A 16,764-nucleotide genomic window follows, 5' to 3' on the forward strand; every position below is an offset into this window, starting at 1 on the left:
CCTCGAGCTTCAGTCGACGTTCATTTTTCGAAAAGAAGAACATGTAACACGTACTTCGACCTAATATCAAGTCACTTATATTCCCTTCAGCGCAACTATAGTCACATCTAACAACCTAAACTGCCTTTCTTAATACGGTGATTAGATTAGCATCATAATATGATATTCATGTTAAATTCTAAATTTTGCATATCATGAAAATGTTAATTATTTCATATTAACGCAGAAGGATATATATATATATATATATATATATATATGTAACACGTGTTAGTACATCTAAGTTATAGTTTATGTAATTTGCATTTATGATAATATTCGTATGAGATAGTAAGTTGGTTTCTATGGAATATCATAGAAAAAAGAAAAGAAACAAAAAATCAAAACAAAAAAGCACATATTATTATAATTTTTATTATATCAATGATCATTATCCATTTGATAATGGTACAAATTAATATACGTCCATTCGTTTCAATTATACTTTTTTCTCATCTTATTTAACTATCCTAATTTTGCTGCATCGGATAATCTTATTCATCTAACTTTACTTAATTATCCATATAGTAATATTGTTTACTGATTTTTATTAATGAAGCTCCAAGATAATACAACGTTCCGACAAATTCCAAGAAGAAACAAATTTCTTCCCTATGGATTAGCTTATATATTATTTTTTAATACGATTTAAACTGTTTTTTTTTTTTTCTTTTTTTTTCTTTTTTTTCTTTGCTTCTTCGCATAAACAATTCAGATATTCATACAAGTTGTACAAGTTTTGCGTAAAAATTGTTTAATAAAATTTTATTCTCTTTTTTGTTCGTTTTGTTTCTTTTTTTCTTCTTCTTTTTTTTTGTTTTGTTTTGCTTTTTTTTTTTTTTTTTTTTTTCGTTTTTTTCTCTTTAACACAAGACATACACATCGGCCAAATAACTTTTCACCCTTTAAATTAATTATACTTTACTCCCACTTAATCCAGCTTTTGTAATTTTTCCCACAGATAATGATATTCATATAACTTTGCGTTACAAATTTTGCATATCGCAAAAATATTTAATGATATTTTTTTCTTTTTTTTTTTTTTTATTTCATTTAACGCAAGACCACGTAATATACATCAACCAAATAACTTCTCATCCTTTATACTTTCCTCTCACTTAATTTAGCTTTCATAATTTGCATATATAATGATATTCATATTACTATCGGTATTAACTTTGCATATCATAAAAATAATAAATAATAATAAATAATATTTCTTTTTTATTGGTTTCCTTTTTTTCTTTTTTCTTTTTTTTTTTGTTTCGTTTTTCCCCTCAAATAAGACAATCCAATATATTTCGAGACAAATAACTTTCTCTTTCCTTTCCTTTCCTTCAAACCGCTTTAAACCAACCATACACTCTATTGTGTAATCTTAACAAAACTTCGATAATATTCATAGACAATGACATTCGTGTAACTTTATATTGTCTACATCGTATAAGAAACTAACAGGATATTATTCCTTATGGGATATCAAGCTTGAACTTTCAATAATACACACAGAGAGAGAGAGAGAGAGAGAGAGAGAGAGAGAGAGAGAGAGAGAGAAAGAGAGAGAATGTGAGGGAGAGAGATAGAAGAAAGGAGAAGAGAATTTCTCTCTCTAACATCTTCATTCTATTTCTATACGAACTCTCATGATTTCTCTTTCTCAGCTCAATAGTTACCATTTTCTCTTTTGAAATTCGGAACGTTACGAATTCCTTTGAGAGAGAGAGAGAGAGAGAGAGAGAGAGAGAGAGAGATACAAATAATACCTTGGAAATACTAAACTACAAATCTAATTTCACGATAATCAGTTAGATTCCATTTTAAGATACATTGAAGACGTAAAAAGAGATTACATTTGTTATATCTTATGTTGATTCATTCCTATCCAAGTTATAATAAATGAATGAAATAGAAGAAGAAGAAAAAAAAAAAGAAAAAAGGAAAGAAAGAAAGAAAGGGTATAAATTAGAAATGATTTATTTTAATGATTAATTTTCATCGTAAAAATAACAATTATAAAATATTCATATATGACATGTATAATGGACGTACAATGTCGGATATTTTACATGAATGTTTATGATATAAATCTCCTTGGACTTGTTGGAATATATATTATTGTATTATCTAAGTACAAAGAACAGCAATGTTGAATATATTAATGTACTTATTCTTCAAGATTTAATTTAGACTTTGCACTTTTTTGTTTGCGTATCATATATTAATATGTATATTATTATTATTATTATTATTATTATTATTATTATTATTATTATTATTATTATTATTATTATTATTATTATTATTATTATTTAACGTTAAATGATTATCGAAAATGTTTGTATTCGAAAATTCTAAATCTTATATTATTCATTTTCGTTCGTAAATATTTTTCGAATAATAATATTATCTTGTATTAACGCAATTTAATATGATTACAACTATAAATGTGAAATATTTAATTTAAATGACATTTAACTTTGTTATCAGACAAGCAAGTAGATACTTCCCGTTGAACGAAATACATATACCTATATATATATATATATATATATATATATATATATATATATATATATACATATATATATATATGTATATGTATACATAGAAATGTATATATATTACATAGATGCAATTTTAGCTAAGGAACTTTTGTCCATTTCTCTCATTTACTCTCTGACCTGTTTCTAAACTAACCGTAGTAATACAGTTCTATGAAATCCGTAATATTACTGTGGCAAGCCATACATGACAGTAATTGTGTTGGCGGTTTTATAAATCTTTCCTTTTGATGCATCTAAAGCGGCCTTTTTTCTGTCTTTCTTTTTTTTTCACTTTTTTATTTTCCTTTTCTTTTTTTTTGTTTTTCATATATATATATATATATATATATATATATATATATATATATATATGGTCAAAGCATACCCCTGTCCGATTTCATTTTATCTTTATTTAAAACGTCCTAACTTTTATCGTTTATTCTTAACATCGAAATGGTTATACATTCTTTAAAATACTTTTTTATTATTCAATGTTTATATGTATGTTCGTGTATATATATATGTGTGTGTGTGTGTGTGTGTATACTCGTCGTAAATTTTTAATATCAAACTTATAAAAATGTTGTATTATCGATAAATCTTCTTAAAGTCTTTACATCTTGCAAAATAAATTTTTATAAGTTCAACTTGATGTACGAAAGACATATAAGAGTGTTGCAGAATATCAAAGGGAACTGTGCAAAGGCTCTAATATCGTTACAAATTCGAAACTTTAAATTTGATTCTTGGTAACCAGTTTTTCTGAGGTTGATTCAGTAAATATCTTTCTCTTTCTCTCTCTCTCTCTCTCTCTCTCTCTCTATCTATCTATCTTTTTCTCTCTCTCTCTTTCTCTCTCTCTCTCTCTCTCTCTCTCTCTCTCTCTCTCTCTCTGTGGAAACTTGATATTCTACATGTACACAAAGAGAAACATTATAACTAAATCCGAGTTGGTTCTTATTTTTATTAGATACTAGAGAAATGGACGACCCATTTTCCATCAAGGATTCACGTTTATTTTACTAAAACCAATATTTTGTATACTCTTTACCTCTTTACATTTCTACTTCAATTTATAAATATAAATTTAGCAGAATAAAAAATACGAGTTTCTATCTAAAAAAAAAAAAAGAAAAAAAAGTAAAAAGGAAAAAAAGAAATATATATATATATATATAAGATAAGCAAATAAATAAGTCTAATTTCATCAACTACAAAAATCTAAGTCTGTTAAAAACGAGAGAAGCAAAATACAAAAGTAGAAATGAAAATGTGAAAAAGCTTAGTTCGTATAAAAAATTAAGAAAAAAAAAAAAAAAAAAAAAAAAACAAAGAAGAAAAAAGAAAAAGAAAAGAATATTTAAGAGTTATCTACCTTGAGAGGAAGCCTTTGATTATTACTACAACCTTTTCCTTTTACTCTTTGCCCTTTTTATTTTTTGTTCATTTATTCATAATGAACTCTCTTGTGTTTTAGTATTTTTGTAATACTAATTAATTTTCACAAAAAATATTAAACTGATATTAAAATGGAATAAAAGTATCTTCCTCTGTCTTTTTTTTTTTTCTTTTTTTCTTTTTTTTTTTAAATACTAATTTACTTTTATAAATAATTAATAAAGAATAAGATTGACATTGACGAAAGAAAATGCTTTATTTTATATATATATATATAGTTGTTACTATTATTATAAATATTATTAAAATATATATAAAAAATTAATTCGTATATATATATATATATATATATATATATATATATATATACATATATATATATACATACATACGATTTAATTTTTTATTAACTAAAACCTATGCATATTATTTCACATAGTTTATTCTAAAAAAAATATAATAATTTCAAAAGCATCGAACAATAAATAATATCGAGTCACGTTGGTCGTAAAATTATTATTGAAATAAATTAAATGCCATTTAAATATTAAGTTCGAAACTACGTTAATAAATATTTAAGTTGGATCGTAGGATCGGGTAAAAAAAATGAAGCGAGTTAAATTCATGATATTATACTTATATATACGATCGAAGATAACATATGTAACGGGTTACGATGGAGATAAAATCCAACGTAAAATAATCTTTACGAGCTACTCCCATATTAGATTCGCAAAGTGAAATCCATGATTAATGGGAATGTTAATATCGTCAATTGTACTATCGTCGATGTGGACATACATATACATAGCACACACACACACACACATACATACATACATACATACATACACAGATACATATATATATATTTAGATAGGTATTGGATAAGTGACATTCATAGCTATCTCATAGTGGTTCGTATTGAGCACATGACAATTGCCATAGGGTATACAAGAACGAAATTTATTCACCTAGGAAAATTGATATTGCGAATACGAGTAATGGGCACTATGACGGCGATGGTATATCCCTTTGAACGTCGTTATCATACTTGTTAAAGTCAAAGTTCTTTTTTCTTTTACCCTTTTTTCTTTCTTCTTTCTTCTTTCTTCTTTCTTCATTTTCTTTCTTTTTTTTATTAAAAACATATTCTTTCTAAGATTAATACATTACGAACGAATATATATATATATACATATGAATCAAAATAGTATCTAAGTGGATAAATAAGTATTAAAAACGATAATAAAAGGATTGAGATATTCTGCTTATATAAATATTTTTGTTAACGTATAAAACAAATAATTTATTTTATAATATGATCATTAGAATTTATAGTCACGTTGCAAATGTCATAATTATTTTAAGTCACGTTAATATAGTAGAATTTTATTTATCGAAAGGAAAAAGGAAAACGTTGAAACAAAAGTGAATAATAAAATGTTTTGAATATTTTTAAAATACATTTTCATGGATCATTTAATGTTATAAGCTTTTACTTATCTAACTATAGGTGCAATTATTTTTAACGTTAAAATGACATGATTTTAATATCTATGAATAACCATCAACACGCTTGGATATTCTGAATTTATTCTTTAAAAATTTCTCTTGAACCAAAAATTCTTTCTCTCCCTCTCTCTCCCTCTTTCTCTCTCTCTCTCTCTCCCTTTTTCTCCTTTTAGAAAGTCGGTGCAAAGAGAAAATAACAGTTAAGTGCAGAATGTATCACGTACAAGTAGGTAAGACTGGAAGATCGTAACCGTATTTTCACTGGAGTCGCTTTTACCTTGCTTTACCTATAGTACATACATATATATACATATTTATATATATATATATATATATATATATATATATATACATTAAATAGTTTTTGTCATTTCTTTTTGGAAACTTTACCATTCCGCACAGCAGAATGTAAAAAAATGTTAAAAGTTTTTCAAAGAAGACGCTCCTCGAAAGTTTCTTTTATGGAAGCTCATAAAAAAGAAGAAAAATACAAAAAAAAAAAAATAAAAATGGAAAGAAAGAAAGAAAAAAAAAATGGAAAAGAAGAAAAAGAAAAAAAAAGAAAAGAAAAGGCCTTTCGAATCAACGCGTCATGCGTCTAGCGTTACACTCCATTTTGAACTATTTTAATTATCTCTCTAATTTATTAATTGTTAAATAATTTCAATGAGATTATTCATCTTATCCCTTAAAATTTATATATCCATTATTTTCAGGTTCAATAAATATCTGATGATCATCTGAAGATCATTTATTTGATATTAATTATTTGAAACGTAGTTAAGCTTGCAATCACTAATTGAGATATAAATATTTTTAATTTCTTATTGGAGTATATTAGATTGATAATTAACGTCGGATTATTTTTTAATACTTGATATCTATAAAAATAAGTATTAGATATTTTTTCAACATTAATTTTAATTTACAATTATTTTGTATTTAACTAAACAATATCCAACCTAAATTTAACTAAATTTAACTAAACAAATCATTACTATGTTTTATCAAACATTAACACACACACACATACACACACACACACACACACACACACACACACACACACACATACGCATTGGCCGACTTAATACTTATTTTGAATTAAAAACTTTTACTATATTTTTTCTATTATATTAGTAATAGAAATATAATTAAATAATAAAATATATCGTTTCGTATTAAAATATATTCTACCTGATTTCAAACCTTAATTAAATGCCAATCTTAAATTAATCAATTAAACGATTAAATATCAATCATAATTAATTTTACGTTTTTATATAATACAATTAAGAAGAAAAAAAAAAAAAGAAAAAAAAAGAAATTGTATTCTATAGATAATCCTAGCGTTAAAATTTGTTTATTCTTATAATTATCTAATTACTTTTCAATCTATTTCATTCGTTAATAATCATTTATATTTTTTCAATTGATTTCAGTTTCAACAAATTGCTCTTGCAAAAGGAGGAGCTAGAGCAAAAGCATCTGCACCTGTTGCAGATCGTTGAAAGTGAGAAAACGGCTAAGTGGCAGTATACACAACAATGCGAGGAGCTTGCATCGGAAATAAAAAAGCTTCGGGCTGAGGTAAGCGATAATAAAATAAAATTCGTTATATTTTTTTACCCTCTCAATAACAATCTCGTCCATTCATACGACGAAAGAAATTTTTTTTCCGTCGGAAGGAAGGAAGGAAGGAAGGAAGGAAGGTAGGAAGGAAAGAAAGAAAAAAAGTAAGGAAAAAATTATTATTTACAAATCTATACGAAATAATATTCGATAATTCAGAATTTTCATTCGAAAAGAAATCTTTAAAATATTTTTCTTGATTCTATTAATAATAATAATAATAATATTCTTTAATAATTTTATCTTTGAAAAAAATGATCACAATTGTTATGCATGAACTCATCGATATATATATATATATATATACATACACACCCACACACACACATTGTACATATAAATTATCTTATTAATTGTATCTATAATAATTATTATTATTATCAATATGACATATACATACACACACACGCATTATACTTATATATATATATATATATATATATATATATATATATATATATATATATATATTAAATTATTCCTATCATAATATCATATGTTATTATCTTTATTATTATATTACACGTATATTATTCACTCTATATCGATAAATTTGCATAACAATTTTCGTCACTTATCTAACTTCAAAATTATAAACCGATCGTTATTAAGTATGCTTATTAAAATTCACTCGTTAAATCGAGTTTTATTTAGAATATATTATGAAGTATGTATATACAAAATTAAATAATTATATACATATATATATATATGTATATACACGATTTACATGAAATAGATTTCAAGATTGTAAATTCATATATACCATGTAAAATGAATATTTACGAATGTATGTTCCTTTTATGATTATCGAATCGAAGTAATTAAACAAGACGCAAACGAGAATAGATCGATTCTAATTTCCATCAGAAAATGTACGTATAATCAAGAACAGTTGGACAGGTCAAAAAAAGGAAGAGGAGGAGGTGGAGGAAGAGGAGGAGTAGGAAGAGAAGGATGAGATAGGGAAGAGGAAATATACGATCCTTCTCATTGTGTAATGACTATGTAATCTCGATTGATCCAAAGTTACTTTTCCCCCTCTCTTTTGCCCTCTTCGACACAAAAACGAAACACCCTTTCATAAAGATACCCTACAAATGGTAATTTCAGTGAATACTATTTACATAACGAAACTTGATACGTTCGTTCTCTCGACGGATTGTATTTTTTTTTATGTTTTCTTCTTTATTTGTTTTCTTTTTCTCTTTTTTCTTTTTTTCCTTGTTTTTGTATTTCTTTTTCTTTTTTTTTTTTTCTTTTTTATTTTTCTTTTTTCATTTTTCCGTTCCCTTTAAACTTCGATTTCACTTAGTGCTATAATTCTAATGTGGAAGAATAAATGATGGTAAAAAGCTCTCAAAGGAATATATTACGATAATAGTGATAGCAGAAGGAATATAATATTATGTTTGGTTGAGAGAGAGAGAGAGAGAGAGAGAGAGAGAGAGAGATAGAGAGAAAGAGTGAAAAAAGATAATCCAACCGCGAGAGCTTTCACTCCATTCAAGATTAAGTATAGGTATATATGTAATAGCATATAAAATGTTAAATTTATTTTTAGACAAAGTATATTAGTGGTGCATTAAATTTTTATTCTGAACTATGTGAAATTTTATATAAATATAAATATATATATATATATTCTTTTTTTTTTGTTCATTTTTTTTTCTTTTCTTTAATCCAATGACTATGCATAATATTGTTTGAAGTTACGTTACTATTAAATATAAGAGATTATAAATTTAATCAAATTGTAATTCTTTGCCATCAAGAAAATACATTAGAAATTACGATGATTAGATTGCCGATTAGAATTAATTAAATTTTTCGTTCGTGACTGTTTTCCTTTTTTTTTCTTGTTAGATTATCTTGTTAGATTAAATACATTAAAAATCATAATCAACGTCACATGATGACCTATCCTATTTTTATATGTATATTAAAAAAAAATTATATATATATATAATATATATAATATATATATAATATACATATATATTGGTTTAAAAATTTTACATAGTTTGACCATATTTACCTAATACCTAATACCCTATTAGATATTAATATAATCGATTTTTGTTAAACGTTTATAATTATGTATCATTGTAATTTGAATATCGGATAATGATTATTAAATATGAAATACGAATAACAATTAGATATAAATTTAAAACTTGGGAACAGTTGCAGCTGTTGTAAATTATAACACGAGTACGAGTACATACGTCGCTATAGAATATTGCAAATGAACGTACTATGTAATGTCGCTTTCAAAAGTTTTCTTCTGAAAATGAATCACTTGTAAATTAGCCTTAGGATAGATCCCGAAATCATAGTTAGTAACAAAGTTTTAAAAGGAGTACGATAAAAGATGATCTTAGTTAGATCTCTCGAGAAACTTAGAAATAGGACGAACGTGTTGTCTCTATTAGTAAATTATGATACTTTATTACGATACTTTATCAAAAAAATAACAGAAAAAAAAGAAAACAAAAAAATAAGCAAATGAAAAAAAACAAAAAAAAAAAAAATAGATAAGCAGATAATTACAATTTTTATAAAATCCAACGAAAATATATTAGCAAATGATTTCGTTTAATGATACTCGCGATTCGAACGAAATTCGAATAATTTTCACGTTGGAAATTTCATAAAATATTTTTCAAATTATAAGGAAATCGAGTCGAGTTGAGTCAAGTCGATACGATTTATTAACTTTAAAATATAATAAATATGTTCATTTATTGATTTATAGTTGTGCGCTCTGAAAAAAGAACTGAGGCCATCGGTCGCACCAGCATTTCCAATTCGTCCTGGTGTTCAAAGGACCTTGTCCCAAGGAACAGGAAGTTTAATAAGCGGCACGGGATATCATGGTACATACGGAATTCATGGTTCACTCGTATCTTGTTCCGTTGGTTTACATGGTATCACCGAGGGTTCCATCGAAATGCAGAAAATTAAAAAGGTCCAAAGCTTTTTCCGCGGCTGGCTTTGCCGTAGACGTTGGAAACAAATCGTCGAACAATACATCAAGAGCCCGCATGCAGAGAGTATGCGGAAACGGAACAGGTTCGTTTTACCATTAAATTTCCAATTCCAGAAACGTTATCTCTTTTTCCTTTTCTCTCTTTCTCTATCTCTATCCCTATCTCTATCTCTATCTGTATCTTTATCTCTATCTCTCTAACTCTATGCAACTCTAACAGATAGAGTCCTTCTTTGACGGGATCACACTGTCATTACTATCATTGCTATCAATATTACATATACATGTGCGTTGATGTTAACGTGTACATTACATCGTCATAGAGCTTTTGATAGCTTTTATTTCTTTCTATACTTTGTCTTTCTATCTTTTTCTGTTTTTTTTCTTTTTTTTTTTCTTTTTTTTTTTTGCTCTTTGTTTGCTCCTTGTCTTGCTTGTTTTCTCTTTTTTAGTCTTTTTTCTTTTTTTTTTTCGACCCAACGAGCTCAATCCACGTCGCTTGCATCCGGCCGATTCAATACTACCGCTTTCAATCGTTTCCTTCAAATTCCCCTAGACCCTTTTCACGAGCTAAGCAAAACCAAATCGACTATTTCAAATGATTTCCTCGAGTAAGTTGTATATATCTAGTTACGTAAAACGATTTAATCCTTATCGATATTAAATTATTACACTGTCGATCTATTTTAAAATCGTATATGCAACTACGTACGTACATGTATATATATATATATATATATACATGTTATATATATATATATATATATATATATATATATATGTTATTTAAACATATCAGATAGATCGATTTTATTCACATACGGTTTTTTCTTTCTTTTTTTTTCTTTTTTTTTTTTTTTTTTTTAATGATACGATGACAAATCTTAATCGATGTAACAGTAACAATCAAGAATTAATCGATCAATCTAATTAATAATATATTTCTAATTAACGTAGATCGAAACGTTAACGTTAACGTTATGTTTGCAGCACAGAAGACATTTCTTTTTCCCTTGTGTCGTTGTTTGTAAAAAAAATAAAAAAAAAAAAATAAAAAAAAAAAAAAAAAAAAAAAAAAAAAAAAAAAAAACTAAAAAAAAAACAAAAAAAAAAGAAAAGAAAAACCAACGAATATCCAAGATAGCGAATTAATTTTGGTGAGTTCGATGGCCTGCTTGTTTATGCACATTTTTATTAAAAAAAAAAAAAAAAAAAAAAAAAGAAAAAAAAAAAAGACGCAAACGTTTCGAACAATTTTATTTGGCATTTTGGAACAAAACGAAGGTACAACGGATTTATTACGTCGAGTTATGTTTACACGTACGTCATTCGCATCGTTCTCGAAACGTCGATCGCGCAATCCGACCTAAATGCAGACGGCGGAAAATTCATCGAATTACATGCTTGAAGATGCGTTAACTGCTAGTCACCGTTCGTCCGTTCAAAGTGATTTGTTATGCGAAACCCACTTTATTTTTCTCTGAAAGATCTTTATCGAAGAGGGTCAATAAAAAAAAAAAAGAAAGAAAGAAAAAAAAAAAGAAAAGAAAGGAGAGCAAAAAAAGAAGAAAGAAAGAAAGAAAGAAAATCAGATTGCTTTACGCGAATACTCGTCAAAAGTATCCACTTTCGAACGAAGACAAACAAAAATTTGTAAAATGAATATGAAAATATATATATATATACATTTGTGATTAAATGCCGTAAGGAAAATTCTTGATAATTTTCACGTTTCATTTCAGTGATTCAAAGCAAACTTCGATTTCGATCGAACAAGATCGTAAGGATCGATGTTATCTTATATCGATTAACAAATCTTTTTATCAAAGTATCTTATCGAGGGACAACGATCAAATTAGATTTATTAGAATCAAAGATTAAGGGTCCATTGTTTATACTACGATTAATACTACCTGTTGAAGCTAATAACCTCAATGGCTTTGTACTTAATTTCCTATATAACTATTAAACGTTTGACCGATCGATCGATCGTAAACGATGATAATATCTTTATGGCTTCTATGTATTATTTAAGTATTTACGTATCTCGAGAATCATTGAAATTCTTTAGAAGTAGAAGCACGTAAAATGGATAAGAATTGAGAGAAAAATCGATTGTATTTTATATATATATATATGTATGTATGTATATATGTACATATATATATGTATATATATATTTCAGTCTGGTGTTTCAAATGGTTGAGGCAGAAGAGGAATACACGGAACAAATGGAGATATTGGTTAGCTGTTTCCTGAGGCCTTTCAAAATGGCTGCCAGTTCGAAGAAACCCCCATGTAGTCACGAAGACGTGAATAGTATATTTTTGAATAGCGAAACAGTACTGTTCCTTCATCAGATCTTCCTGAAGGGTCTTACTTCTCGTATGGAGAGCTGGCCCACTTTAGTTTTAGGTAAGCTCACACACACATATATATATATGTATATATTTATATACTTAACTAGCTACCTACCTATCTACCTACCTATTACTTTGCTCCATTTTACTATGAGAAACTTTAGTACAAATATTGACTCGAATCAATGAGAATAAATCGATATTCGAGATTATTTACCAACTATTGTTTCATCATAGGTGACTTGTTCGACATACTACTACCAATGTTGTCAATTTATCAAGAATACGTGCGCAACCACCATTACAGCCTTCAAGTGTTGACCGAGTGCAAGCAATCATCGACCCCTTTTGTTGCATTGCTCAATAGATTGGAGAATAAGACTGCCTGTCATGGACGATCCCTTGAAACATTTCTAACATATCCAATGCATCAGGTATTCTTAACTATGATCTATCTTACTTATTTCATTTTTATTCACTCTCTCCTTTCTTTCTTTCTTTCTTTCTTTCTTTCTTTATTTCTTTCTTTCTTTCTTTATTTCTTTCTTTCTTTCGTTCTCTTTCTATCTTTTGTCTATTCCGTTTCGTTTCTTTTCGTTTTTCTTTCGCGAAAACTCTCACGAGACTTCGAAATTCTCAACACGTCGAGGGAGGAATAAAAGTGATAAGATTAAAAGAATGATAAGATTACAAGGGATAACATACAAAATATCTATTTTTCTTTTCTTTTCTTTTCTTTTTTTCTTCATTTTTTTTATTATTTTTCTTTTTCGTTTCTCTCTCTCTCTCTCTCTCTCTCTCTCTCTCTCTCTCTCTCTTTCTATCTCTTTCGAAAATACGATCGATTCAATCGGAGTAATTTTAAAATATTCATGAATAATGGATACTTTTTCTTGAAGGATGCGCAAAGAAAAGAAATGGGATTGCATGCAAAAAGAAGGACTCGACGTCGATAAATATATTTTCAAATTTTTCTTATGTAGTTTTAAAATATTAGAATTTCAGTGGAAATCCATTTACTATTTCAAATGTACATATACATAGTAAGGCTAAATGATTATTATTATTTGCAGATACCCAGATATATAATCACTTTGCACGAGCTTCTTGCGCATACACCGCATGATCACGTTGAACGAAAGAGCTTGCAGAACGCTAGGCAACAGCTGGAGGATCTGTCACGGCAAATGCATGACGAGGTATTACATACATACATACATATGTACATATATATGTATATATATATATATATACATTATTAGCAATATATATACATTAGTTTACCAAACATTCGTGAATCTAATAGTAATAACATCTCCTTGAATATATTGATAGTTTGAAGTTCTATGGATGTATATATATTTAATTAATTAATAGTATTTCGTCGTCATTGTAGTTGTTGTTGTTGTTGTTGTTGTTGTTGGAACTATGAGAATAGATCAAGCGATTGTTGTTTTCCATTATCGTTAACAAGTAACGGATAGTTAGTTAAACGATCATTAATTATATTTCGTGATTTTAAAACACATACTTTTTTTTTTCACATGCGAATTTTTGTTTCTTAAAATAATTTGTTTCTTTTTCTTTTTTTTGTTTCTTCAATATATATAGCGTTTTTCTTTCACAATATATAGCGTTCATATTTGCTAATAGCAATATAATTTTCTTTTTCTTTTTTTTTTTTCATATAATAATAGATAATAATAATTTTATACTTGATATAGTATAATTATATTTAGTTTTACATTATAATAATTTTTATTTAGACATAGGTAAAAAAAAACAAAAAAATAAAAGGATCAGTTAAGATAATGATCGAAATATTATTTATTGCAATTGATAAGAGAAATTTAATTCGATTCTTACGTATTAATTTTTTATTGAGATTAAATTATCTGATCTTAATCATTAAATATTTCTTGATCATTCTAAATCATTAAATATTTCTATAAAAAAAAAAAAACAAATATTATATAATTTTATCAAAGAAAAAAAAGGAGGAAAGAGAAAAAAAATTCGTGAATGGAAAAAATGAAGACGAAACAAAAAAAAAAAAAAAAAGAAAAAGAAGAGAAAAAAGTAAAAGAAATATAAAATGAATTATCCTGGATTTTTAGGTGAGCGAGACAGAAAATTTGAGAAAAAATTTGGCAGTCGAGAGAATGATTGTCGAGGGTTGTGACATACTTTTGGACGTTAATCAAGTATTCGTCAGGCAAGGTAAGATTTAAATGGATACATATATCAATTAATTTTATAAAATCAAGAAAGCGGGTGGTTACGTACCCTTATAAAGAATAATAATATTAATATTAATATTAATAATAACAATAATAATAATAAATTGTTAATAATAATTTAGGAATTTGTGATTAACTTACGAACGTTTTATCGTTCGTTGAGAAAACGAAAATACAGTTCTTCCTCACAGTCGGTAAGATCTCGACTGTGGAGGGAATTTGTAGAACCTGTCATGTGCACCCTCTCTTTCGAAACGTTCGAAGGAAAATGAAGGGGAAAGTTCAGAGTTATGCGCATGCTCTTAATCGCCCTTAAGAGGAATCAATGCCAGCGACGACGACATATTCGCGTGCACGAATATAACAAACTGATTTCTCAGGGAATTTGATTCTGCGCAGTAAACAATGTTCAGTAACGTAGATACGAGAAACAAAGTTCAGTTAAAACGTTGATATATATGTATATATATATATATATACATATATAAACAAAAAAAAATTTAAGTAATCGTCAAATACATATATTATATATATTTTATATATCACGATGATAAGAGCACGAAAATATATCGTAAGACGAAATTATCAATTCAATTCGAAACTATTGATGATCCCAACGTTACAATTAGTTCTATCTAAACTATTTAAAATATTTTGCAAATTTTTTCGAAATAATCATTTACGAGATTTGATATTCTTTAAAATTCATACATTTCATTTTATTGTTAATCATTAAAAAAAAAAAAAAACTAATAATAATAATAATAATAATAATATATTTTATTTATCGAATCGAACGAAATGGATATATAGAATTTCGTCGTAGGGGATGTATTTCGCAGAATAGAAAATATCTCTAGATACGATCCTGACTCCTCGTGCTTAATATCGGATCACATGGTTACCACGCAAACGTTTCCCATTCTAACGTGTCGCACGTTAGAACTATACCGTCGCGTATTCGATACACGCAACTAACGAAGTACGAGTGTCTCCTGTGATAAAGATGAAAAATAATACAAAAAGAATCAAATGAAAATAATTGTTCCCTCGGAACGTTTGACCTTCGTTAATCGTTATTTTATCAAGATTCTCGTATGTTCATGTTTAAACAGATAAAACGAGTGTGTTCATCACGGTGCTTGCCATTTTGTTAAAGCATAAGAAACTCGGCATACGTAATTCATTACGTAAAATTGTATTCTTTTGGTTTCGTTGGAAAAACCATGGACTTTTTTTTTTTTTTTTCGTGGGTAGAAGAAGTGCTGGGAGGGACCAAATAAAGTACAGTTAAGGGCTTTTGGTAGGGACCAAGAATCACACTAACTTCACGTAATTATATTGAAAAGAAAGGAAGTAAGAAGTAAAAAGAGAAAAAGAAAGAAAGAAACAAAAAAAAAAATAAAAAAAAATATATATATATATATATATATATATATATAGAGAGAGAGAGAGAGAGAGAGAGTGAAGAAACGATAATTCATTAAAAATTCAGATATTATTGTCTTCAATTGTGAAAAATTTTTTAATTCACGGATGAGAAAGAAAAAAAGGTAAAACAAAGAGAAAAATGAAATTGTAAATTCGTTGATTTTAAATCGAAAGGAGATATTTTTTAGTTATTCCTTTTTAACGAGCTAATAAACTGTTCTTTTTTTTTTTTTTTGTTTTTTCTTTCAGGTTCGCTCGTACAAATTCTAGATAAACCACGAGGAGCACGTAGCAGATTGAGCGCAACATTTGGTAGCAAAAGTTCGACCGATAAGGAAGCTGTAAGACAGTGTTTCCTATTTTCGAATCATTTGTTGCTTACTACGAGACAATCAGACGACGATGGCCGTTTGAATTTAATACCTCAAATCGGCAAGATACCATTATCGGATGCTGTTCTAATAGAGGATCCCTCTGATCAAGGTGTTACGGACGATGACGGTATTATCAGTTATAGAAATAATAAACGAGGTTAGATCTTAAAGGGTTAAAGAGATTTTGAATTATTCAATTGGTTAATATCATGTATTTTTTTTTTTTTTTTTTTTTGTTTG

The 16,764-nt window shown here is 27.1% G+C and overlaps 1 protein-coding gene across 4 annotated transcripts in view; it reads left to right on the forward strand.

Moving 5' to 3' along the window:
* LOC118439960 (ras-specific guanine nucleotide-releasing factor 2) overlaps nt 1-16,764 on the forward strand; it is a 68,630-nt gene that overhangs the window by 41,383 nt on the left and 10,483 nt on the right. For all 4 annotated transcript variants that reach the window (XM_035862262.2, XM_035862264.2, XM_035862265.2 and 1 more), the window contains exons 6-12: nt 6,938-7,085; nt 9,886-10,202; nt 12,305-12,534; nt 12,717-12,913; nt 13,553-13,678; nt 14,597-14,699; nt 16,400-16,651. In XM_035862262.2, coding sequence (XP_035718155.2) covers nt 6,938-7,085; nt 9,886-10,202; nt 12,305-12,534; nt 12,717-12,913; nt 13,553-13,678; nt 14,597-14,699; nt 16,400-16,651 — 1,373 coding nt within the window. The remainder of the gene's footprint in view (nt 1-6,937; nt 7,086-9,885; nt 10,203-12,304; nt 12,535-12,716; nt 12,914-13,552; nt 13,679-14,596; nt 14,700-16,399; nt 16,652-16,764) is intronic.

Source organism: Vespa mandarinia, chromosome 14 (assembly GCF_050613455.1).
Source record: "Vespa mandarinia isolate Hongniang chromosome 14, ASM5061345v1, whole genome shotgun sequence".
In the NCBI taxonomy this organism is placed as follows: domain Eukaryota; kingdom Metazoa; phylum Arthropoda; class Insecta; order Hymenoptera; family Vespidae; genus Vespa; species Vespa mandarinia.